Raw genomic sequence first — 23,363 nt, 5'->3', positions numbered from 1 at the left:
ATCTTTTATCTTTTTATTCTTTCTCCAAAGACCCCCCAGAAGAGGCGCTCGTTCCCTCCTCCTCCACCCTCTTACAAGAAACCTTCTTACCGGATGGAACGTAAGTTACCAAGATTCTTACCTCGCATAAATTATTACAAACTTTGTCTAAACTCCGTGTTCTTCACATCCATCGTGTCCCATTTTGTCCGTGCCTTCGAAATGGTGAAAACACGAATGTTTTGCTGCAATCGAAGTCAGAGAAGTACCAAACAAATCTTCCAGTTGGTGGAAGTATGTTACGAGTGTTGATGTGTTCATGCAGACGTCATTGTGTGCACCTGGATGATCATTAAAGTTAATTGTTTGAAAAACTAAATTTTTACAATCCCACTTCCAATTTGCTTGGGGTGACTCGAGCTCCCTTCCCATAAGTTGTACATCTTGGTTCACCCGAAGGACATCAGAGGTTTTTTAATATAAATTTGAACAGTAAGTGGGGATTTGTGTGCTTCTGCAGGAGGTGCAGGCATGATGGACCAAATTACCAAAGTTCTCTTGTAAACTGTCAGAAAGTAAAGTTTCATGTAAATAAGGTGGGAGATGGTGATGAAGAAAAATCAAGATGTGAAATTGCAGGGGGAAGTGAAATAACAGAGAGAGAGAGAGAGAGAGAGAGAGAGAGAGAGAGAGAGAGAGAGAGAGAGAGAGAGAGAGAGAGAGAGAGAGAGAGAGAGAGAGAGAGAGAGAGAGAGAGAGAGAGAGAGAGAGAGAGAGAGAGAGAGAGAGAGAGAGAGAGAGAGAGAGAGAGAGAGAGAGAGAGAGAGAGAGAGAGAGAGAGAGAGAGAGAGAGAGAGAGAGAGAGAGAGAGAGAGAGAGAGAGAGAGAGAGAGAGAGAGAGAGAGAGAGAGAGAGAGAGAGAGAGAGAGAGAGAGAGAGAGAGAGAGAGATTCATTCATTCATTCCAGGACTGTGTTGGGACACGTGATAATGATGGAGATTATGATGACAATGTTACTTCGTGTTTTTGACCTTGTTGTTGTTGTGTGTGCAGAGGAAGACGTCATCGTGACAGTGGCTGGGGAGGAAGATGCCATGTTTGGCAGAGATTCCAACATCGTTCCATCGTACAAACTGTCCAGAAACAAAAGACGATACACCAGGCTCTTACAGATGGCCGATTCAGCATTTTTTGAATGAACATCAGTCTCAAGAACTCCAGGTACTTAAACCTTCCTTGGACTTGATTTAATCACTTGCATCCTTTTTGTGTCCTCGTTTGTCAATTTGTCACTTCCTTGTTTATGATGAGAACTCAATAATTCCGAGTGAAGACAATTTACACGTTAGAATGAATCGGCCAACATGAAACAGGTGAGGTCTCTCCCTGATTTGTACAAGCAATGCCAATCATGGTCTGTCACTCATGAAGGAAACTGCAGCCATGAACCCTTGGGATTTGCTGCGTCACTTCATCACTGCACACCATACTTCACTTCATCACTGGACACCATGTGTCACTTCATCACTGGACACCATGCGTCACCATCACTGGACACCATGCGTCACTTCATCATTGCACACCATGTGTCACCATCACTGGACACCATGCATCACCATCATTGCACACCATGTGTCACCATCACTGGACACCATGCGTCACCATCATTGCACACCATGTGTCACTTCATCACTGGACACCATGCATCATCATTGCACACCATACGTCACCTCATCACTGGACACCATGCGTCACCAACACTGGACACCATGCGTCACCTCATCACTGTACACCATGCGTCATCATCATTGCACACCATGTGTCACTTCATCACTGGACACCACGTGTCTCCTCAACACTGTGTAAACACATTTACACTCCAACATTATCTTTACCGGTTTTTTTGTTTCCTCCTTCCCTTCAGCTGCTGCCATCATCATCTGGATCGACTTCAAATATTCTTCCAAAACATCTCCAGCCTGAGCGGCCTCATCTCCTCAATAATCATTCCCAATGGCTCTCCTTCATTGCTGTTCCTGAAGGATCTTTTCCACAAGTATCCCTCCAAGGTTCTCCAACCTTGATGTTACATTTCACTCCAGCACCCAAGACTCCACTGTTGAATTGTCTTTGATAGAAGTGTTAATTTTCTTGCGTGAATGTAGATTTTCTCTTGTAATGACAGAGAATAAAATTAACCTAAAATCTCTTTTCCTTTCAAGTTATGTTATTTATAAATCCAAGGAACGGTGTCGAAAATATTGTTTTGGAAATGTCTCCTCATGATTACTAATTATGTAAGTAATTTAAAGTGTTTCTGTGTTTGTTTCTCTTTCGAGGCCAAACCGGAGCACCGAGAGGAAGCAAATTTTGGGTTCTTGTATTTCAGAATCTTGGCTAAGTTTTAAGCTGCTGCACGTTGGCCTTGACCTGACCGTGGCTACCCCTGGCACGTTTGTAATATTTAGTGTTGATTAGACCAGCTGTTTTTATTTCTTAGATTTCCAGACCTACACAAACGTGTCGACAGTGAATTTCCTTCAAGGGTTGAGTGATTTGGGGGGTGGAGGGGGTTGTGCCCACGACCTGACCCTGGGTATTCCCAGCATGTATGTAAAATTTGATTGAGATAGTTGCAGGGGTGTGAAATTTTATATCATTCAAGGAAAAGGCTTCACACACACAAACACAAACACAAACAACACACCGCGTTGAGGAAAGCGGCACATAATCACCTCGTCACACCATCTCACTCACTGCTTGGTGGCGTTGATGGCGATTCCGAAACCACAACCCTCAGGGTTTGCATATCGCCCCTCAGTGTTTGCATAGTTGCATCCATATTGTGCTCCAAATCCCCTTTCAATTCTTACATGTTTGTTTTTAAATACTCACTCATTGCTCGTCTGAGCATCTCCACCAAATGGTTCATGTCAAGCGACCCTGACGAAGCCGATTCGCTTTGGTCGGGCGCGGATCCGCCAAGGGTCGGGAGGGAAGTGTGACGGAGGGAGGTGTTATACACCACCCCTGCGCCCTTTACGGACTCTGTGTTTGGTTGTGGGGGATGGTCAACCTGCATGGCGGTGGTGTCCAAGACCATGGGTTCATCTACACTATTACCACAACTACTACCCACCTGCCTCAGCTCGTCTTGGCTCAACATGTTGCGTGCTGGGAATAATTTTAAAACGCTCGAAATTTGGGAGAACGGGAGGGGGGGTTCGCTCGCTCCACCCCTGAATTTTGTGGACGAAGGGGTACGAGTCCCGCTCCTGGACACCAATGTTGCAGGGCCGGGCGTCGGCCGCGAGCACGACCGCGAGATGGAGCAGTAGAGTCGGCTCGACCGATTGCCCGGAATTTAGATCGTACCTTTTCGGAAAACGGAAAAGTACGGGTCCCTTATCGGACCGTGAAGCGTCAATATTTCTGCCACGTGGTGCAGGGTTATTCGCCAATTTTCAAAATACCTACATAACCACGTGGCCATTTACCGAGTCTCCACACCCTCGACGGCACCTGTACGGAACGAGCCGCTTAGCGTACTCGAACCGTGTGCGATCCGTGCGGTTTATCGCCGAGGTCCGTCGGTCCAAATGTCCCGTTATAGCGGCAACAGCCTGACTCGTTTCCCAACACACAGCACGCTAAGCCAATGAAAAAGGACATGAACGAGCGGATACATTTCACAAATGGGGATGTTTATTTACAATAATAATTGGGTGACGAGGGAAGCACGCAAGAGCAGAGTTAAACCGATTAAAAGAAATGCACGTATATATACAGCACGGCACTTATACAATTTCCTACTTAACTGACTGGCGCCACAAACACACATAGCCAAAGAATCGGACCAAAATGGTCTTTATTGAGGCCTGTCTCGGACCTGTCCGCCTCGTGCAGTCTTCAAAGACCAGGTCCTCGGGGCAGAACTGGAACCCCAGCACAATCCAGATTCCCTCACGACAGGGCTCCAGGCGAACGGAAGTCGGCAGGGCGAAAGCTGGCAGGAGAAGTCCCTCCGTTGCCCCGACTGTGCTGTATCACGTGGTTGGGTTTTCGTATGTCATGACTCGCCCGCTAGGGGTGGCAGTGATGTACATCCGGGCGGCCAATAAAGCGGAGTTACTGCTTAACGCTCTCACTCTTCCTGTTCCGCTGCACCTCGGACATTACGCCGACCACTCCGTGCGCAGACGCTTTTCACTCCACCACATTGCGTGCAGATGTTCACTTCTTTGCAGAACTCTCAGAACTCCCCAACGCGCAGACCGCGCCTATAATTATAGCCCCTCTTCTGAGGGGGTGTGGGGGGGGGGGGGAAACCGCCTCCTTGCAACCTTCCCTCTCTCACTGGCTGTTTTTTGGCGCACAAATCGCTCTTCGTCTCTCTCACTGGCCAAAACGGGCGGCAAGTTCCTTGATTGGCCAGAGGGCATGGTGACATCACGCGGAGCCCTTTCCTCCTGTCGCGATATCTCATTGGTGGGCGACGATCACTTCACTCGTTGCACGCTCATTGGTCGAGCGCCGCCGCACGGCTCCTCCTTGAACTCCATCCACCATGACGTCGGCCAGAGCGAGGTGAAGGAAGCGAAGTGAAGGTGAGGGTGATGTGGTGTCGTCGGCGTTGATATTGGTGAAAAAATAAAAGAAAAACCCAAACTATCAAAATAACTCCACAGCACATGAACATTTAATTACCCATTAGACGAGGGTCGGGACCCCAACTGGCAACATGAACTTACAGATATAACTGATCTACAGGACCTGTATGTTGTGTGATCATGGCTTCCAGATTCGCAACAGTTCGGCTGAAATGACGGATTGGGGAGAGGTGGACGGGACGATCATGAAACGGAAAACCAAGAAGTTAAAACTTCTCGTGACGTCACCAGATTTGTGTGAGGTTGTTTCCACACAGGCGGCTCATTTGAAGTTTGTTGAGATTGAGTTTTGTTCATCTCGTCAACATCCTCCATGTTGGGAGTGTTGATGATGTTTTGTTCATCACGTGAACATCCTCCATGTTGGGAGTGTTGATGATGTTTTGTTCATCACGTTAACATCCTCCATGTTGGGAGTGTTGATGATGTTTTGTTCATCACGTTAACATCCTCCATGTTGGGAGTGTTGATGATGTTTTGTTCATCACGTTAACATCCTCCATGTTGGGAGTGTTGATGATGTTTTGTTCATCATGTTAACATCCTCCATGTTGGGAGTGTTGATGATGTTTTGTTCATCACGATAACATCCTCCATGTTGGGAGTGTTGATGTTTTGTTCATCACGTTAACATCCTCCATGTTGGGAGTGTTGATGATGTTTTGTTCATCACGTTAACATCCTCCATGTTGGGAGTGTTGATGATGTTTTGTTCATCACGTTAACATCCTCCATGTTGGGAGTGTTGATGATGTTTTGTTCATCACATTAACATCCTCCATGTTGGGAGTGTTGATGATGTTTTGTTCATCACATTAACATCCTCCATGTTGGGAGTGTTGATGATGTTTTGTTCATCACATTAACATCCTCCATGTTGGGAGTGTTGATGATGTTTTGTTCATCACGTTAACATCCTCCATGTTGGGAGTGTTGATGATGTTTTGTTCATCACGTTAACATCCTCCATGTTGGGAGTGTTGATGCTGTTTTGTTCATCACGTTAACATCCTCCATGTTGGGAGTGTTGATGATGTTTTGTTCATCACGATAACATCCTCCATGTTGGGAGTGTTGATGATGTTTTGTTCATCACGTTAACATCCTCCATGTTGGGAGTGTTGATGATGTTTTGTTCATCACGTTAACATCCTCCATGTTGGGAGTGTTGATGATGTTTTGTTCATCACATTAACATCCTCCATGTTGGGAGTGTTGATGATGTTTTGTTCATCACATTAACATCCTCCATGTTGGGAGTGTTGATGATGTTTTGTTCATCACGTTAACATCCTCCATGTTGGGAGTGTTGATGATGTTTTGTTCATCACATTAACATCCTCCATGTTGGGAGTGTTGATGATGTTTTGTTCATCACATTAACATCCTCCATGTTGGGAGTGTTGATGATGTTTTGTTCATCACATTAACATCCTCCATGTTGGGAGTGTTGATGATGTTTTGTTCATCACGTTAACATCCTCCATGTTGGGAGTGTTGATGATGTTTTGTTCCATTTGTGGTTCGAGTCTCGGATACTTCCCCAGACCGAGCTGTCCGGATCATGGTGTCCATGTTCAAGTGAGCTTCGTGAAGGAGACCTCAACACAGACATGGCGATGAACATTTATCTCTCATTTGATCTTTTATTTCATCACCAGCGTCGTAATCCCCAAAATCACACCTTCTCACTCCCTTCCGAAACCCTAACATGTAATTAGTGACGTGTTACCTTGTCCGACGAGGTGAAACACGTGACGTTCAAGTGAAACCTTCTGTCGATGGTCCAAGTGATCGTTCAGTTCTCCGATCGCGCCAAATCCTCCTCGTGCGTCATTATCATGTTCCTCATCACCAGGAAACGTCATTCGTTCCCCACAGGATTTCATTAAACACCACACGACTTCAAACCGCCATTCACACACCCTCCCTTCATTCATTCTCCCCCTTCATTCATTCACACCAGAATACCATCGTAAATGTGCAAGATTCACATTGTTTTTCACTAATTCCTGATATGTATTTGTTTATTTTTCGTGTTGATGATTGAGACTTTTTACAGTTAATTGACGTCATTCCTCCGTCCGCGAAAATAGTGCGTCTACCCCGGAATTAATGCGCGGCGGTAAACTGTACTACAATTCTCAACGGCGCGATAATAAAAATAGTGCGTCTACCCCGGAATTAACGCGCGGCGGTAAACTGTAGTACAATTCTCAACGGCGCGATAATAAAATAGTGCGATCGCATTTTTGTTAATTTAAATATAAAAACGAGAACCTGAACTCTGATTACAGGTCATAAACAGGGCGGATAAAACACTCGTGATGTTCATCAAGTTGGGCCGCATGGTTTTAACCGAGAATAATCAGAGAAAAATAAATAAATTATACAAAAGGTGGAAAGAAATGATGCGCTGAGGAGGGGGCGTGGCTACAGGCAACTATGACGTCACAATGGTTGTTGTTGGAGACAATGAGAATTCCATATTCGGGATCATTCAACACAGAGATTGATTGTGAAACGCCATTCCGTGGATAGACGTGCATGAGAGATGTGGTCTCTGATCGCAGTGGTCATGATGCTCGTCTCCGGAGAACCATCCCGACCTCCACAGCAGGTAAGCGGTGATTGTAAGAGATAACGTTTGTGGGTTGATGGAGAAGTGAACCGGTGGTGTATTCCATGTTAGATTTCTCTTGTTTTGGATTCGATTGAAAATCCGAGTGAAGACGAGAGTGACACGGCGAGTGTGATTCAAATATAAAACGTTTCACGGAAATAACTTTCTCACAAGAACGTCGATCGTGGGGCGGAGTGTGTGTGAGTGGAGGAAGCGACATGAAGAGAGGTGATTCGTCATTTAGTAAAATGGCCGCAGGAGTGGGATTCAAAACGATCCTCCATCCATTGAGATGATCAGAGATTGTTCAATATTCACAAATATGTAAAATATGTCACAATTCTTCTTCTTCGTTTGATATGACGTCACAATTGATGCTGGGGACCTGATACTGCAGGCACGAAGCTGCACATACTGGCACGCACCTACGGGCCCGCACTGGTATTAATAATAATAATATCACAATAATTGGCAGTACTAAAAAGAATAACGTGATACAATGACCAATGTCTGTCAACCAATAACGACCTATATATTGTCTGTCAACCAAACAGGACACAGTGCTATGACGTTACGAATGATGTCACAATGCTTCCTCTTTTTTTTCTTTCAATTTTATGGCTTTTTCAGTGTTGAAAAGGTGTATATATGGCAGCTGAAGTGTCGTTCCACCTTATCACGCCATTTATTTCTCAGAATAATGATAACAGCATCGATCTATAATTCCAGCAATCTGGTGTGTGTGTGTGTGTGTGTGTGTGTGTGTGTGTGTGTGTGTGTGTGTGTGTGTGTGTGTGTGTGTGTGTGTGTGTGTGTGTCTGTGTGTGTGTGTCTGTCCATCTGTTTGTCTGCGACTACCATTTCTCAACAACTGCCAGTCCGATCTGATTGAAATTTGCCAGGAATATTGCCGGGGCCCCGCAGATGTGCCTTTTCGAGGTTTGATGTCAATCTGACAAGCAGTTCCCAAGTTACGGCCATTTATCTGTCGACCAATGACAAGACACGTTGCTATGACATCACGAATGACGTCACAATTAATTTTCATTTTTATTATTTTTATTTTTTTTGCATGATTGACGGTCCGATCTGATTGAAACTTGCCAGGAATATTGCTGGGGACCCGCGGAGGTGCCTTTTCGAGGTTTGATATTAATCGGATAAGCGGTTCCCAAGTTACGGCCATTTATCTGTCGACCAATGACAAGACATGGTGCAATGACATCACGAATGACGTCACAATTAATGTTTATTTATTTATTTTTTATGAATACATTTACAGAGACAGGGGTGAGAGAGGAGGGGGGAGAGAGGAGGGGGGGAGAGAGGAGGGGGCGAGAGAGGGCTGCACATACTGGCACGCCCCTACGGGTCCGTACTAGTTTATCTATAATTCCAGCAATCTCTGTGTGTGTATGTCTGTCTGTTTGTCTGCGACCGCAGCTTCTCGACGACCGCCGGTCCAATGGGATTGAAACTTGCCAGGAATATTGCAGGGGCCCCGCAGATTTGCCTTTTCAAGGTTTGATGTCAATCGGACGAGTGGTTCCCAAGTTACGGCCATTTATCTGTCGACCAATGACAAGACACGGTGCTATGACATCACGAATGACGTCACAATTAATGTTCTTTTTTTGTGAATCCATTTACAGAGAGAGGGGTGAGAGAGGAGGGGGGAGAGAGGAGGGGGAAAGAGGGGGGAGAGAGGCGGGGGCAAGAGAGGGGGCGAGAGAGGGGAGGGAGAGAGGGGAGGGAGAGAGGGGGAGAGAGTGGAGGGAGAGGGGGGAGAGAGAGAGGGGGCGAGAGAGGACTGCAAATACTGGCACGCACCTACAGGCCTGCCTCTACGGGCCCGTACTAGTTTATTTTAATTCGTGTTGGTGTTGTAGTTTAAACATTGGTAAAGAACACGTTATGGTCCATCATTCATGCCATGGTTGAGATTTAAGAGCAATCTGAGGCAATAAAGGTGTGTGTGTGTGTGTGTGTGTGTGTGTGTGTGTGTGTGTGTGTGTGTGTGTGTGTGTGTGTGTGTGTGTGTGTGTGTGTGTGTGTGTGTGTGTGTGTGTGTGTGAGTGTGAGTGTGTGTGTCAGTGTGTCCTCCATAACCCCAAAACCATGAAACCGAGCATCGTGAAATTTGCATGTGAAGGGAACTCCAAGGAAGTGAACATTGGGTGTTTGGGTTAATGAAAACATCCCTTTTGAAGATAATTAAAGGCCATATTTAATTAATATTCCCAGAATGTTTTGCCTCCATTCCCTTGGAACCTCCTCTGTTATCATAACACAGGTGAATCGTTCATTCAACACCTGAACCACGTGTTCACCCGAGGCAGGTCCATACTTCCACTGGGATCTCATCAGGTCCCACTGCTTTGCCTTATAATGCTTCATCTTCCTCCTTCACACGTTCGGTTCTCATGACTCTCTCTCACCTTTCTCAAAAACTACCCCTCACCTTTCTCCCTCAACTCTCCCCACTCACCCTTCTCCCACCATTCACCCCCTCACTCACCCTTCTCAAAGTTGCCCCGCCCCTCGCATCCACAAAGCTCCCTCCTTCCCCTTCCCTCTCACCTCCATCTCACCACTCCACCTGTTCAAATCCTCAACTGCCTTCTGTCCCCTCTCTTCCCTCCCCTCTCCCCCAGCACCACAGAGCCTTTTCGCCCTCTCATCCGGCCCCTTCCCGGGCTATTCTGCACTCCCCCACACTCTTTCAACAATTCTCCTTACCTCCACCCCTCCTCCCTTGTCCGACCCTCCCCCCTCCACTCCCATCCCCTCCACCCAAAGCCTCCTCCCCTCCCTCTTCATTAACAGTGTGGACCTCAAATATCCGTGGCCTTCGCTCAAACCTTACAGATCATTCCACAAAGGTTGCCACTGACAAACCAGACATAATCTGCTTCACAGAAACTTTTCTCCCTCAAGGCATCTCTGACTCCCAGGTATCTCTCCCTGGTTACTCCCTCCTCCGGTATAACAGACCTGCACCTCGTTCTGGTGGAGGAGTTGCTCTCTTCATCAAAAACTCCATTCCTCACTCTCCATGCACTGCCTTCACTCCCCCACACCCCCCAGGAATACCTCTGGCTACGGCTTCCACTCCACTCCCACCTAATGTTTATATGTGTGCTGTACCATCCACCAAACAGTGATGACTCCATTTACACCTCACTATCCGAAAAGATGGACCAACTTCTATCTTCTCATCTGAACTCTCTCTTCCTCAGATGTGGTGACTTCAATTGTCATTGTGCCAGTTGGCTCGGTGTGGGTACCTCTCACCTGTTATGGCACATCAGCAAAAGACTTCTGCGACTCATTGGGACTGACTCAATCGGTCAACATCTCAACCAATAGCAACCAGGATCCCAACCAATGGCACTCCATCTCTTGTGGATCTGATTTGACAAATTTCCCTGAAAATATCTGCTTTTCTTCTTCTGCTCCAAGAGGTTCTTCTGACCACGTGCTTGTCAAAGTGGACATCTCCCTGGTTGTTATCAGAGAACCACCTCAGCACCGTCGAGTCTGGCATGCACTCAGGCTGACTGGCAAGGTCTCCAAGCAGCCATCAAACTTCTAGACTAATCTCCCATCGCTACTTTCTCCAACTCCAACACACATAAACTCATCCTGGGAATTCTTTCAAAGAAACTTGCTCTCCCTCAGGCACAGATTTATCCCCCTCTCGTCTTCAGTTGTCCAACCCTTCTTCCCACCTATGATTCACTGAAGCTTGTGGCGAGGCAATTGTCCTAAAACAACTTGCCTTTGCCTCATGGAAAGCAAAGCCAACTGAGGGTAATCTCAGTTCCTTCCATAAAGCTCGGAACAAGTGTGTATCTACCCTCAGGAGAGCCAGAAAACATTTTTCGATGCGAAAGTCTGAACTCTCAAACCTCTCTCCCTTCTCCAAATCCTGGTGGCGTCCAATCAAATTTGTTTCTGGTGTATGTTCCCCCTCCATCCCCTCCCTTACCTCAAATGGCCGGACTGCTGATACCGCATGTGAAAAGGCTGAATGCCTAAACTCGGTGTTTGCATCGAAATCTTATGCATGAAACCCATCGCTTTCTGTACCCACCTTACCCAGTTGCATCCAACTGTCCATGGACTCTGTGTCCTGTTCTTGTGACAAAGTGGAGAGTTTGCTGTCAAACCTCAACTCAGATTCTGTAACCAGTCCAGATGGCATCAGACCACGTGTCCAAAAAACCTGCTCCTCTGCTCTTGTTCACCTTCTCTCTGTTCCACTCACCCTCTCATTTGCTCAAGGTCATCTGCCATCTGCTTGGAAATCAGCAAACATTACTGCCCTACATAAAAAGGTGCAAAAACAGATCCCTGCAACGACAGACAGATCAACCCTCTTCCAATCATCAGTAAGGTGATGGAATCCATCATTGCTTCAGACATCAAAATCCTTCTTCTCCAATGGCTGGATTTTCGATCATCAATTTGGTTTCAGACCATGCACTCTCCCTTCGATATACTGCTTCTGCTCTCCTAACAATGGATGGAGATCCTCAATGCCAGGCATGAAATCACAGCCATATCCCTCGACATATCATGTGCTTTTGGCACGGTCTGGCACCCTGCCCTGCTCACCAAACTCTCTTCCTATGGTATCCAAGGCCATCTCCACTCACCGCTTACAGACTTCCTCTCCTGTCGCAGTCAAAGTGTGGCCCAAAATGGAGTTCTCTCATCTCCTCATCCTGTCCAGGCTGGAGTTCCTCAAGGCAGTGTTCTGGGCCCTGTTCTTTTTCTGGTTTTAATCAATGATCTCTCCGACTCTCTGGAAAATCCTCTATATCTCTTTGCTGATGACTCCACCCTCTGCCGTACCATCTGTCATCCCTCAGACCGGCAAGCAGCAGCTTCTTCGCTCTCTGCAGAACTGGATAAAATCACAAACTGGTCCAACACGTGGAACATGTCTTTCAATCGTGACCAATCTCACACTCTCACTATGTCTCTCTGAAAGGACCTTTTGGAAAACTCCCCGCCCCGATCTACTTTCTAAACAATCCTCTGAAGAAATCCTTTCATTCAAACTTCTGCGTCTCTCTATCTGCCATGATCTTTCCTGGGAAATCCACATTTCCAATCCGGTCTCCAAAACCACTCGCCGACTCAGCATCCTCCGTCGTGCAAAGTCCTTCCTCGGCACACCTGAGCTCCTGACCACATGCAAAGCTGTCGTCCACAGTCTGATGGAGTCCTTCTCACTTCATCACACTTCATGTTGATGATGTTTTGTTCATCACATTAACATCCTCCATGTTGGGAGTGTTGATGATGTTTTGTTCATCACGTTAACATCCTCCATGTTGGGAGTGTTGATGATGTTTTGTTCATCACGTTAACATCCTCCATGTTGGGAGTGTTGATGATGTTTTGTTCATCACATTAACATCCTCCATGTTGGGAGTGTTGATGATGTTTTGTTCATCACATTAACATCCTCCATGTTGGGAGTGTTGATGATGTTTTGTTCATCACATTAACATCCTCCATGTTGGGAGTGTTGATGATGTTTTGTTCATCACGTGAACATTCTCCATGTTGGGAGTGTTGATGATGTTTTGTTCATCACGTTAACATCCTCCATGTTGGGAGTGTTGATGATGTTTTGTTCCATTTGTGTGGTTCGAGTCTCGGATACTTCCCCAGACCGAGCTGTCCGGATCATGGTGTCCATGTTCGAATGAGCTTCGTGAAGGAGACCTCAACACAGACATGGCGATGAACATTTATCTCTCATTTGATCTTTTATTTCATTACCAGCGTCGTAATCCCCAAAATCACACCTTCTCACTCCCTTCCGAAACCCTAACATGTAATCAGTGACGTAATTACCTTGTCCGACGAGGTGAAACACGTGACGTTCAAATGAAACCTTCTGTCGATGGTCCAAGTGATTGTTCAGTTCTCTGATCGCGCCAAATCCTCCTCGTGCGTCATTATTCTTCTCGTCGTCAACATCATGTTCTTCATCACCAGGAAACCTCCATCCACACACCCTCCCTTCCTTCACACCAGAATACCATCGTAAATGTGCAAGATTCACATTGTTTATCACTAATTACTGATATGTATTTGTGTATGACTAATTACTGATATGTATTTGTGTATGACTAATTGCTGATATGTATTTGTTTATCACTAATTACTGATTTGTATTTGTTTATTTATCGTGTTGATGATTGAGACTATTTTTACAGTTAATTGACGTCATTCTCTGTCCCCGGAAATAGTGTGTCTACCCTGGAATTAACGCGCGGCGGTGAACCGCACCACAATTCTCAACGGCGCGATAATAAAATAGTGCGATCGGATTTTTGTGAAATTAAATATAAAAACGAGAACCTGAACTCTGATTACAGGTTAGAAACAGGGCGGATAAAACACTCGTGATGTTCATCAACTTGGGCCGCATGGTTTTACCGAGATTAATCAGAAAATAGGTAATAAATTCTTCAAAAGGTGGAACGGTCAAAATAAATGACGCGGCGAGGAGGGGGCGTGGCCACAGCCAATTATGACGTCACAATGGTTGTTGTTGGAGACAATGAGAATTCCATATTCGGGATCATTTAATGCAGATATTGATTGTGAAACGCCATTCCGTGGATAGACGTGCATGAGAGATGTGGTCTCTGATCGCAGCGGTCATGATGTTCGTCTCCGGAGAACCATCCCGACCTCCACAGCAGGTAAGCGGTGATTGTAAGAGATAACGTTTGTGGGTTGATGGAGAAGTGAACCGGTGGTGTATTCCATGTTAGATTTCTCTTGTTTTGGATTCGATTGAAAATCCGAGTGAAGACGAGAGTGACACGGCGAGTGTGATTCAAATATAAAATGTTTCACAGAAATAACTATCTCATAAGAACGTCGATCGTGGGGCGGAGTGTGTGTGAGTGGAGGAAGCGACATGAAGAGAGGTGATTCGTCATGTTAGTAAAATGGCCACAGGAGTGGGATTCAAAACGATCCTCCATCCATTGAGATGATCAGAGATTGTTGAAGATTCACAAACATTGAAACTCGAGTCCTGAAACAGTTTACTCGGAGTCAAAACAAGGTGTGTCTGGCCACGTGGGTGATGACCATCATTTTGTATCGTTCGTTCGTTCATTGAATGAATAAACCATCGTTCATCATTCTTATTAAAATGGCGGGATGCTGTGCTGTTGGAAGAACCATTGGATCACTGAAGGGTTTGAAAATGTGGAGATTCCCTGGAGATGGAAAATAAAATTATTCTGAGATGGAAACCCACTCTGGGGGTACTTTGTGTGTCGGCGAAGTTGTAGTCCCATGTGTGTACATTTGTGTGTGGTGTTGTAATCACATTGTACTTGGTAGTTGGGGATAACTCGTAAGAAGATATAAATCATCGTGGAAACCTGTTTGGATAATTTATGTTTATCAAGAACATCCTGGAAAAGTTACTTCTGAGGAAACTTGTAGTGTGTGTGTGTGTGTGTGTGTGTGTGTGTGTGTGTGTGTGTGTGTGTGTGTGTGTGTGTGTGTGTGTGTGTGTGTGTGTGTGTGTGTGTGTGTGTGTGTGTGTGTGTGTGTGTGTGTGTCTGTGAGTGTCTCCTCCATAACTCCAAAACCATGAGACCGAGCATCGTGAAACTTTGCATGTGAAGGGAACTCCAAGGAAGTGAAAATTGGGTGTTTGGGTTAATTAAAACATCCCTTTTGAAGATAATTAAAGGCCTTAATTAATATTCCCAGAATGTTTTGGCTCCATTCCCTTGGAACCTCCTCTGTTATCATAACACAGGAGAATCGTTTATTCAACACCTGACTCCACATTCACCGAGGCAGGTCCGAACTTCCACTGGGATCTCATCAGGTCCCACTGCTTTGCCATTTTCATTCCTCTTTAGCCGGCTGTCTTGTCTTATGGCACTTTTCTGCAGAAATGAAAGTATCCAGGAGTAATCTTTAAAATCCCACATTGATATTCCTTGTGTGTCCTTTAAATTGTTGTGATCCCTGTTCACCATGAGCATGTGATGAAGAATATAAAGAATTTATTTTTGGTTGGAAACTGTAAGTGAACTTTCTCCACCAAGGAAACTTGGAATTTGTTCCTGAAAGGGAAAAGCTCCTTCATGGTCGTGTCGATGGAGGAATCTTCACATTCCTCGTTTGTTCAGTGGATATTGATATCGAAAAAATACATCTCAGGGCTGCTGTGCACTCACAGTTTGTACACTCACCTCTGAGCTGTGTTGCTTGGGTTAGAATCTCAATCCCGGTATAAACTGCCGCCCTGGTGTTTCACCTGTATTGCGGTCCATCAATGTGTGCACCATCAGAGGAACGTGAAGCACGAGGACCCGTGTGCAGCACTCATTGTCGGTGTACGTTGAAGGTTCCACGGTGTTTTTGTAAAGGGTAGTCGAGTTATCCGTAGCATTCTCAACAAATTACAAGTCACTTCCCAAACTCCTTAAAAAACTGAACTTGTCAAGTGTGGTTCAAATGATAAACTCTCGTACATTCCATGAACCACTGTGATTGTAACATCTTGGTCTTGTTTTGTTACAAAGTTTTGGATTTTGTTAAATAATTAATAAATGTTGTTTAGTTTAATTTCAATTTCTCTTGTTTCTAATTTCTTTTGTTTCTGCCCTTGTCCCTGTCCATAGTTGTTCCACAATGATGATGTGGAGGTACCGGTGATGTCGAGGGTTCGCGATGTCGTGTTCGTCACGATCGCGCTCCTCTTATTCGTCGTCGTGATCTCCTTTAAACCAGCGAGGTGGTTCGGGAGGAGGAGGAATCAAAGAAAGCCCGGCATTCACTGGTAAAGATCACGTGACTTTTCATCAATATTTAAATAATGCCTTCATCCAAGAGGACAAGATAGTACAGATCTTTGAAACGAGTTTACATTAAATTCTTACGAATCATCAAGTCTGGCAAACGAATGTCTGGTCCAGTGACAACAGGGAGGACCGGAACACGGAGCACACTCTCCTTCAAAGTGACATTCAGTCTGAATCCTGAAAGTGACATTCAGTCTGTTTCCTGTCTGAATCCTGACAAACCACAATTAAAACGGGTTCAGACACTCCGAGCAGAGTCGAGGTCCGAAATGCTGTTCTACCATACTTCAGCGGAACGTCTTAGGCAGTTGAGCGATGTGCTGGAACTTCCTTCATGGCCGGTACTGAATTGGTGACATGAATGGTTTTGCCATGTCGGATGGGGCTATGTTTTGTTTGGGACAGGAGTCGCCCCTGAACCCAACCTCTTCTTCAATGGACTATCAAGAGCCACTGCGGCTCGGAATTAGGAAAACGAGAATCACTCCACAGAGCCCAAGTTATTATCTATATATTAATACTGAAGGACCAATTTTATGCTCCTCCGAGCGGTCGCGTCCCGTTTTTCTCGGTACTGTGACCTGGACTGAAGAAACTTCGTCCCTGTAAGAGTGCATCGCACATAGTGCCAATAGTCAACCTTCAATTCTGAAGCAGAATAAACACTTTTCGTTTTACATTCATTGACATGGCGACATGTGACGTCACCGCTGAGACACGTCAGGACGTCATGACATCATCTGTTATTCGCTGATGACATTACGTCTGTCGTCGACAGACCGTTACCACTGAGAGGTGTAATTCCACTCCTCGAAAATAGCGTCTGCAATGTAAAACCCTCTTCTGCACATGCTGACTACCTCAGAATGTGAATTTGACACAAAAAATGAAAGAAGAAACATTGTATCTTCTATATATTAATACTGAAGGACCAATTTTGTGCTTCTCCAAGCCATCGCGTCACGTTTTTCTCGGGACTGTGACCTGGACTGAAAGAAACTTCGTACCTGAAAGAGTGCATCGCACATAGTGGCAATAGTCAACCTTCAACTCTGAAGCAGAATAAACACTTTTTGTTGAGACGGGGGCGAGGAGTGAAGAGGCGGGGGGGCAAGGTAAGCACATTTTTGGGCGGGTGTAAGCAAATTGAAGGCAAGGGGTGGGAGGCGGGGGGAATGGGGCAGGGGCGGGGGATGAGTAGGCGGAGGCAAGCACGCCCTGTCCAGTCCATGTCCCTCGAGTGTGGGTGAGCTGGTGAGGGTGGTTGAATGAACGGAATCCGTCTGTGACGGGGTTTCGGCTAGTCATTATTATTGTTATTATGATGTTTTTCCTCACAAAGTGTATTCAACAACAGGGTAGGGAAAACAAAAGATACAATTACAAAAGAACTATTGCACACTGCGTGCCCTGGGTTTCATACGATCGGAAGGTCCTCAGACAACCTTAAGGCCTCAGACACACCATAAGAAAGAAATGACCAAGGAGGCAGACAAGACTGGAAATACCGTAGGATGTGTTCGCTTGTACACAAACAGGCCCACGGTCCGGAGTCTGGTCTTAATACCTCCTCCTCTGCAGGTGGATGGACATTTTGTTTTCACCCCTTTCTCTTTTGTTTGTTTGTTCGTCTGATTGTGAACAATATCTCAAAAATTTGAAGATGGATTTGGAGGAAATTTGTTGGAGAGGTTTGGCATGTGACACTGACTGAATGATTCGATTTTGGTGAAGATCTGAATCCGGATCTGGATCCGAGGATTTTTGAAACTCATTTTTCACGATTGCATGATTGTGCTAAAACGATACACATACAGTGTGATATCTCAAAAAGTTAGGGACGGATTCGGATGAAACTTGGAGGATGAGTTTGTTGGTGACCAGAACAAGCCGATTACATTTTAGTTTACGTCCAAATCCAGATCCAGCCTTTCACTGGGATACAAAACGTAAACTAATCAGCCTGGCGGAGGGATGTGTTCTTCCGACTGTCCTTCTTGTTGATGCTTGTATTTCAGTGTCTGGAGTTTCGTTGAGATTTGATTGGTCAAGATATCTTTCAATCAGACCATGTGTGTAAGGAATTGAATCGTCTCATCTTCGTTTTCTTCAATGCAACACTCATGGTACATGTGTTTGGTCGTTCACAAAATCATACATTTTCCTCAAACTGACGAGCATTGCCCTTGTTTTGTTGCAGTTTTTGTTGTGGCCGGAAGCACTTGCAGAAAAAAATGGGAAAAAAGGAGTGGCCGTTGCTGGAGGAGGATCAACAAAAGGAGGTGTTGGAGATTCAAAAGGTGAAGGAAGATGAGGATAAAAGAATGGAAGAAAAAAAGGCATTGTTCGAGCAGTTGTGGCAGAGAGAGAGACAGAAACTACAGGAAAGAGGTGAAAAATTGCACCAGAAAGAAGAACGAATGAAAGAAAGAGAGCGATTAATTCAGCTCGCAGAAAAATCTGTGCAGGAAAAAGACGTTCAACACAGACATGAGGATGAACGATGGAGAAAAGAGAGAGAACAGCAGAATAAAACAGAGGAAGAGCAGCAGAGGAGAAACAAGGAAGAGGAAATGAGAAAACGTGATGAGGAAGAACAGGAGAAAAAGAATGAAGAAGAGCAAAATAAAATAAAGGAGGCAGAGTGGAGAGAAATGGAAGAGGGATTCCTGAGAGAACAAGAGGAATTCATACGATGGAAGGACTCGGTCCATCAGGAGCAGACACGCAGAATGCTTGAGATTCAGCAAAAAGAGCAACAAGTTGTAAACAGTGAGCACGTGCTGTTCGGGTTGGAGAGAGAGATTGATAAACGAGAGAGAATCGAGTTGGAACAACAGGCTCGATTTGATAAAAATATGGAATTGAAAGACCTCGAGATTAAACACAGAGAGTTTGAGACATGTCGCCAAGAGGACGAGATTAGATTGAGAGAACAGGATGTGGAGAATATGGAGAAACTGGTGCACCAAAGAGAAGAGGAGGAGAGTGGGCGACAAGATAAATTTGTGGAGACACAGAGAATAAAAGAGGAAGAGTGTTTGTGTCGAGAGCAGGCGGTACATCTGCTGGAGCTGGAGATACGTAAACGAGAAAACGACGTTCAGACACGGGAACATGAGGTTTGGCGATGTGAGGAAGAGGAGAGAAAGAGACGAGAGCACGATAAACATGGGGAAATGAAACAGGAAGAGGTGCACCAGAAAGAAAAAGAAGCACATCGACAGAGAAAGGAAGAAAAGCAAAAGAAGAAAATACAAAAGCACAGAGAGGAAGGACAGAGGAAACGTGATGAGGAACGAAAACCTGAACGTGATGAATCGCTCAAACAGCAACCAGGTCAACAACAGAAACCACACGTTGTTGGAGTGCAGAAGGAACAAAAACCTCAACATGATCAAAGCCAGCAACAGGTGCAGCACGGTGTTGATGGATCAGACCGTATGCAGGACCTTCAACAGGTGAGGACTCTTTGGTACTTGGGAGAAGTTGGGGGTGAACACACTGGGTACAAACACAGTGAACCCCACGATGAAGTTGTTCAGTTGGATAATTGTAATTATTATTTTTGTGATGAAGGTCACATATTGGCATGGTCATCCCCACGTAGGATAAATAACAAGAATTATAACTCACCTTGATTGGATCAAATCGACTAATTCACCTTGTCATCGATTACCTGTTCCATCAGTTCATCTCCTTCTGTTCCCTTTCCTGAACAAGTTATCAATCTGATGAACACATCAATGTGTTTAATCTTTTATATTTTTATTCTTTCTCCAAAGACCCCCCAGAAGAGGCGCTCGTTCCCTCCTCCTCCACCCTCTTACAAGAAACCTTCTTACCGGATGGAACGTAAGTTACCAAGATTCTTACCTCGCATAAATTATTACAAACTTTGTCTAAACTCAGTGTTCTTCACATCCATAGTGTCCCATTTTGTCCGTGCCTTCGAAATGGTGAAAACACGAATGTTTTGCTGCAATCGAAGTCAGAGAAGTACCAAACAAATCTTCCAGTTGGTGGAAGTGTGGTTCGAGTGTTGATGTGTTCATGCAGAAGTCATTGTGTGCACCTGGATGATCATTAAAGTTAATTGTTTGAAAAACTAAATTTTTACAATCCCACTTCCAATTTGCTTGGGGTGACTCGAGCTCCCTTCCCATAAGTTGTACATCTTGGCTCACCCGAAGGACATCAGAGGTTTTTTAATATCAATTTGAACAGTAAGTGGGGATTTGTGTGCTTCTGCAGGAGGTGCAGGCATGATGGACCAAACTACCAAAGTTCTCTTGTAAACTGTCAGAAAGTAAAGGTTCATGTAAATAAGGTGGGAGATGGTGATGAAGAAAAATCAAGATGTGAAATTGCAGGGAGAAGTGAAATAACATTGAGAGTGAGAGAGTGAGAGAGTGAGAGAGTGAGAGAGTGAGAGAGTGAGAGAGTGAGAGAGTGAGAGAGAGAAATTCATTCCAGGACTGCATTGGGACACGTGATAATGATGGAGATTATGATGACAATGCTGCTTCGTCTTTTTGACCTTGTTGTTGTTGTTGTTGTTGTTGTTGTTGTTGTTGTTGTTGTTGTTGTTGTTGTTGTGTGTGCAGAGGAAGACGTCATCGTGACAGTTGCTGGGGAGGAAGATGCCATGTTTGGCAGAGATTCCAACATCGTTCCATCGTACAAACTGTCCAGAAACAAAAGACGATACACCAGGCTCTTACAGATGGCCGATTCAGCATTTTTTCAATGAACATCAGTCTCAAGAACTCCAGGTACTTAAACCTTCCTTGGACTTGATTTAATCACTTGCATCCCTTTTGTGTCCTTGTTTGTCAATTTGTCACTTCCTTGTTTATGATGAGAACTCAATAATTCCGAGTGAAGACAATTTACACGTTAGAATGAATCGGCCAACATGAAACAGGTGAGGTCTCTCCCTGATTTGTACAATCAATGCCAATCATGGTCTGTCACTCATGAAGGAAACTGCAGCCATGAACCCTTGGGATTTGCTGCATCACTTCATCACTGCACACCATACTTCACTTCATCACTGGACACCATGCATCACTTCATCACTGGACACCATGTGTCACTTCATCACTGGACACCATACTTCACTTCATCACTGGACACCATGCATCACTTCATCATTGCACACCATGAGTCACTTCATCACTGGACACCATGCGTCACCATCACTGGACACCATGCGTCACCATCATTGCACACCATGTGTCACCATCACTGGACACCATGCATCACTTCATCATTGCACACCATGTGTCATCATCACTGGACACCATGTGTCACCATCACTGGACACCATGTGTCACTTCATCACTGGACACCATGCATCATTATCATTGCACACCATACATCACCTCATCACTGGACACCATGCGTCACCATCACTGTACACCATGCGTCACCATCATTGCACACCGTGTCACTTCATCATTGCACACCATACGTCACCTCATCACTGGACACCATGCATCACCAACACTGGACACCATGCGTCACCTCATCACTGTACACCATGCGTCATCATCATTGCACACCATGTGTCACTTCATCACTGGACACCACGCGTCTCCTCAACACTGTGTAAACACATTTACACTCCAACATTATCTTTACCGTTTTTTTGTTTCCTCCTTCCCTTCAGCTGCTGCCATCATCATCTGGATCGACTTCAAATATTCTTCCAAAACATCTCCAGCCTGAGCGGCCTCATCTCCTCAATAATCATTCCCAATGGCTCTCCTTCATTGCTGTTCCTGAAGGATCTTTTCCACAAGTATCCCTCCAAGGTTCTCCAACCTTGATGTTACATTTCACTCCAGCACCCAAGACTCCACTGTTGAATTGTCTTTGATAAAAGTGTTAATTTTCTTGTGTGAATGTAGATTTTCTCTTGTAATTACAGAGAATAAAATTAACCTAAAATCTCTTTTCCTTTCAAGTTATGTTATTTATAAATCCAAGGAAGGGTGTCGAAAATATTGTTTTGGAAATGTCTCCTCATGATTACTAACTATGTAAGTAATTTAAAGTGTTTCTGTGTTTGTTTCTCTTTCGAGACCAAACCGGAGCACCGAGAGGAAGCAAATTTTGGGTTCTTGTATTTCAGAATCTTGGCTAAGTTTTAAGCTGCTGCACGTTGGCCTTGACCTGACCGTGGGTACCCCTGGAACGTTTGTAATATTTAGTGTTGAATAGACCAGCTGTTTTTATTTCTTAGATTTCCAGACCTACACAAACGTGTCGACAGTGAATTTCCTTCAAGGGTTGAGTGATTTGGGGGGATGGAGGGGGTTGTGCCCACGACCTGACCCTGGGTATTCCCAGCATGTATGTAAAATTTGATTGAGATAGTTGCAGGGGTGTGAAATTTTATATCAATCAAGGAAAAGGATTCACACACACAAACACAAACAACACACCGCGTTGAGGAAAGCGGCACATAATCACCTCGTCACACCATCTCACTCACTGCTTGGTGGCGTTGATGGCGATTCCGAAACCACAACCCTCAGGGTTTGCATATCGCCCCTCAGTGTTTGCATAGTTGCATCCATATTGTGCTCCAAATCCCCTTTCAATTCTTACATGTTTGTTTTTAAATACTCACTCATTGCTCGTCTGAGCATCTCCACCAAATGGTTCATGTCAAGCGACCCTGACGAAGCCGATTCGCTTAGGTCGGGCGCGGATCCGCCAAGGGTCGGGAGGGAAGTGTGACGGAGGGAGGTGTCATACACCACCCCTGCGCCCTTTACGGACTCTGTGTTTGGTTGTGGGGGATGGTCAACCTGCATGGAGGTGGTGTCCAAGACCATGGGTTCATCTACACTATTACCACAACTACTCCCCACCTGCCTCAGCTCGTCTTGGCTCAACATGTTGCGTGCTGGGAATAATTTTAAAACGCTCGAAATTTGGGGGAACGGGAGGGGGGGTTCGCTCGCTCCACCCCTGAATTTTGTGGACGAAGGGGTACGAGTCCCACTCCTGGACACCAATGTTGCAGGGCCGGGCGTCGGCCGCGAGCACGACCGCGAGATGGAGCAGTAGCGTCGGCTCGACCGATTTCCCGGAATTTAGATCGTACCTTTTCGGAAAACGGAAAAGTACGGGTCCCTTCTCGGACCGTGAAGCGTCAATATTTCTGCCACGTGGTGCAGGGTTATTCGCCAATTTTCAAAATACCTACA

At 45.3% G+C, this 23,363-nt stretch overlaps 3 protein-coding genes across 3 annotated transcripts in view; 2 read left to right on the top strand and 1 right to left on the bottom strand.

The window, feature by feature from the left end:
* The window catches only part of LOC147008932 (uncharacterized), a 51,514-nt gene extending 49,325 nt beyond the window's left edge, over window positions 1–2,189 (top strand). The window contains exons 4-6 of the mRNA XM_085864096.1: window positions 31–100; window positions 1,034–1,201; window positions 1,905–2,189. Of these exons, the coding sequence (XP_085720222.1) occupies window positions 31–100; window positions 1,034–1,179 (216 nt within the window). The 3' untranslated portion in view covers window positions 1,180–1,201; window positions 1,905–2,189. The remainder of the gene's footprint in view (window positions 1–30; window positions 101–1,033; window positions 1,202–1,904) is intronic.
* The window catches only part of NOL9 (nucleolar protein 9), a 218,576-nt gene that overhangs the window by 141,992 nt on the left and 53,221 nt on the right, over window positions 1–23,363 (bottom strand). The window lies entirely within an intron of this gene.
* Window positions 15,875–22,099, top strand: LOC147008931 (uncharacterized). Its single transcript, XM_085864095.1, has 5 exons — window positions 15,875–16,118; window positions 18,341–19,601; window positions 19,926–19,995; window positions 20,748–20,915; window positions 21,815–22,099. The coding sequence occupies exons 1-4, from the start codon at window positions 15,994–15,996 to the stop codon at window positions 20,891–20,893; spliced, it is 1,602 nt and encodes a 533-aa protein (XP_085720221.1). The 5' UTR covers window positions 15,875–15,993; the 3' UTR covers window positions 20,894–20,915; window positions 21,815–22,099.

Source organism: Eptatretus burgeri, chromosome 18, assembly GCF_056783735.1.
Source record: "Eptatretus burgeri isolate ZD-2024b chromosome 18, Ebu_testis_v1, whole genome shotgun sequence".
In the NCBI taxonomy this organism is placed as follows: Eukaryota; Metazoa; Chordata; class Myxini; order Myxiniformes; family Myxinidae; genus Eptatretus; species Eptatretus burgeri.
This window is presented reverse-complemented; position numbering and strand designations above follow the sequence as displayed.

What these genes read in the sequence shown, in the direction of transcription:
- LOC147008931 (XM_085864095.1), top strand. Translation starts at nt 15,994, where the DNA reads ATGTCGAGGGTTCGCGATGTCGTGTTCGTCACGATCGCGCTCCTCTTA. An exon ending in AGAAAGCCCGGCATTCACTG is followed by an intron (nt 16,119 to 18,340) that starts GTAAAGATCACG and finishes GTTTTGTTGCAG; the next exon opens with TTTTTGTTGTGGCCGGAAGC. An exon ending in ACCTTCTTACCGGATGGAAC is followed by an intron (nt 19,996 to 20,747) that starts GTAAGTTACCAA and finishes TTGTGTGTGCAG; the next exon opens with AGGAAGACGTCATCGTGACA.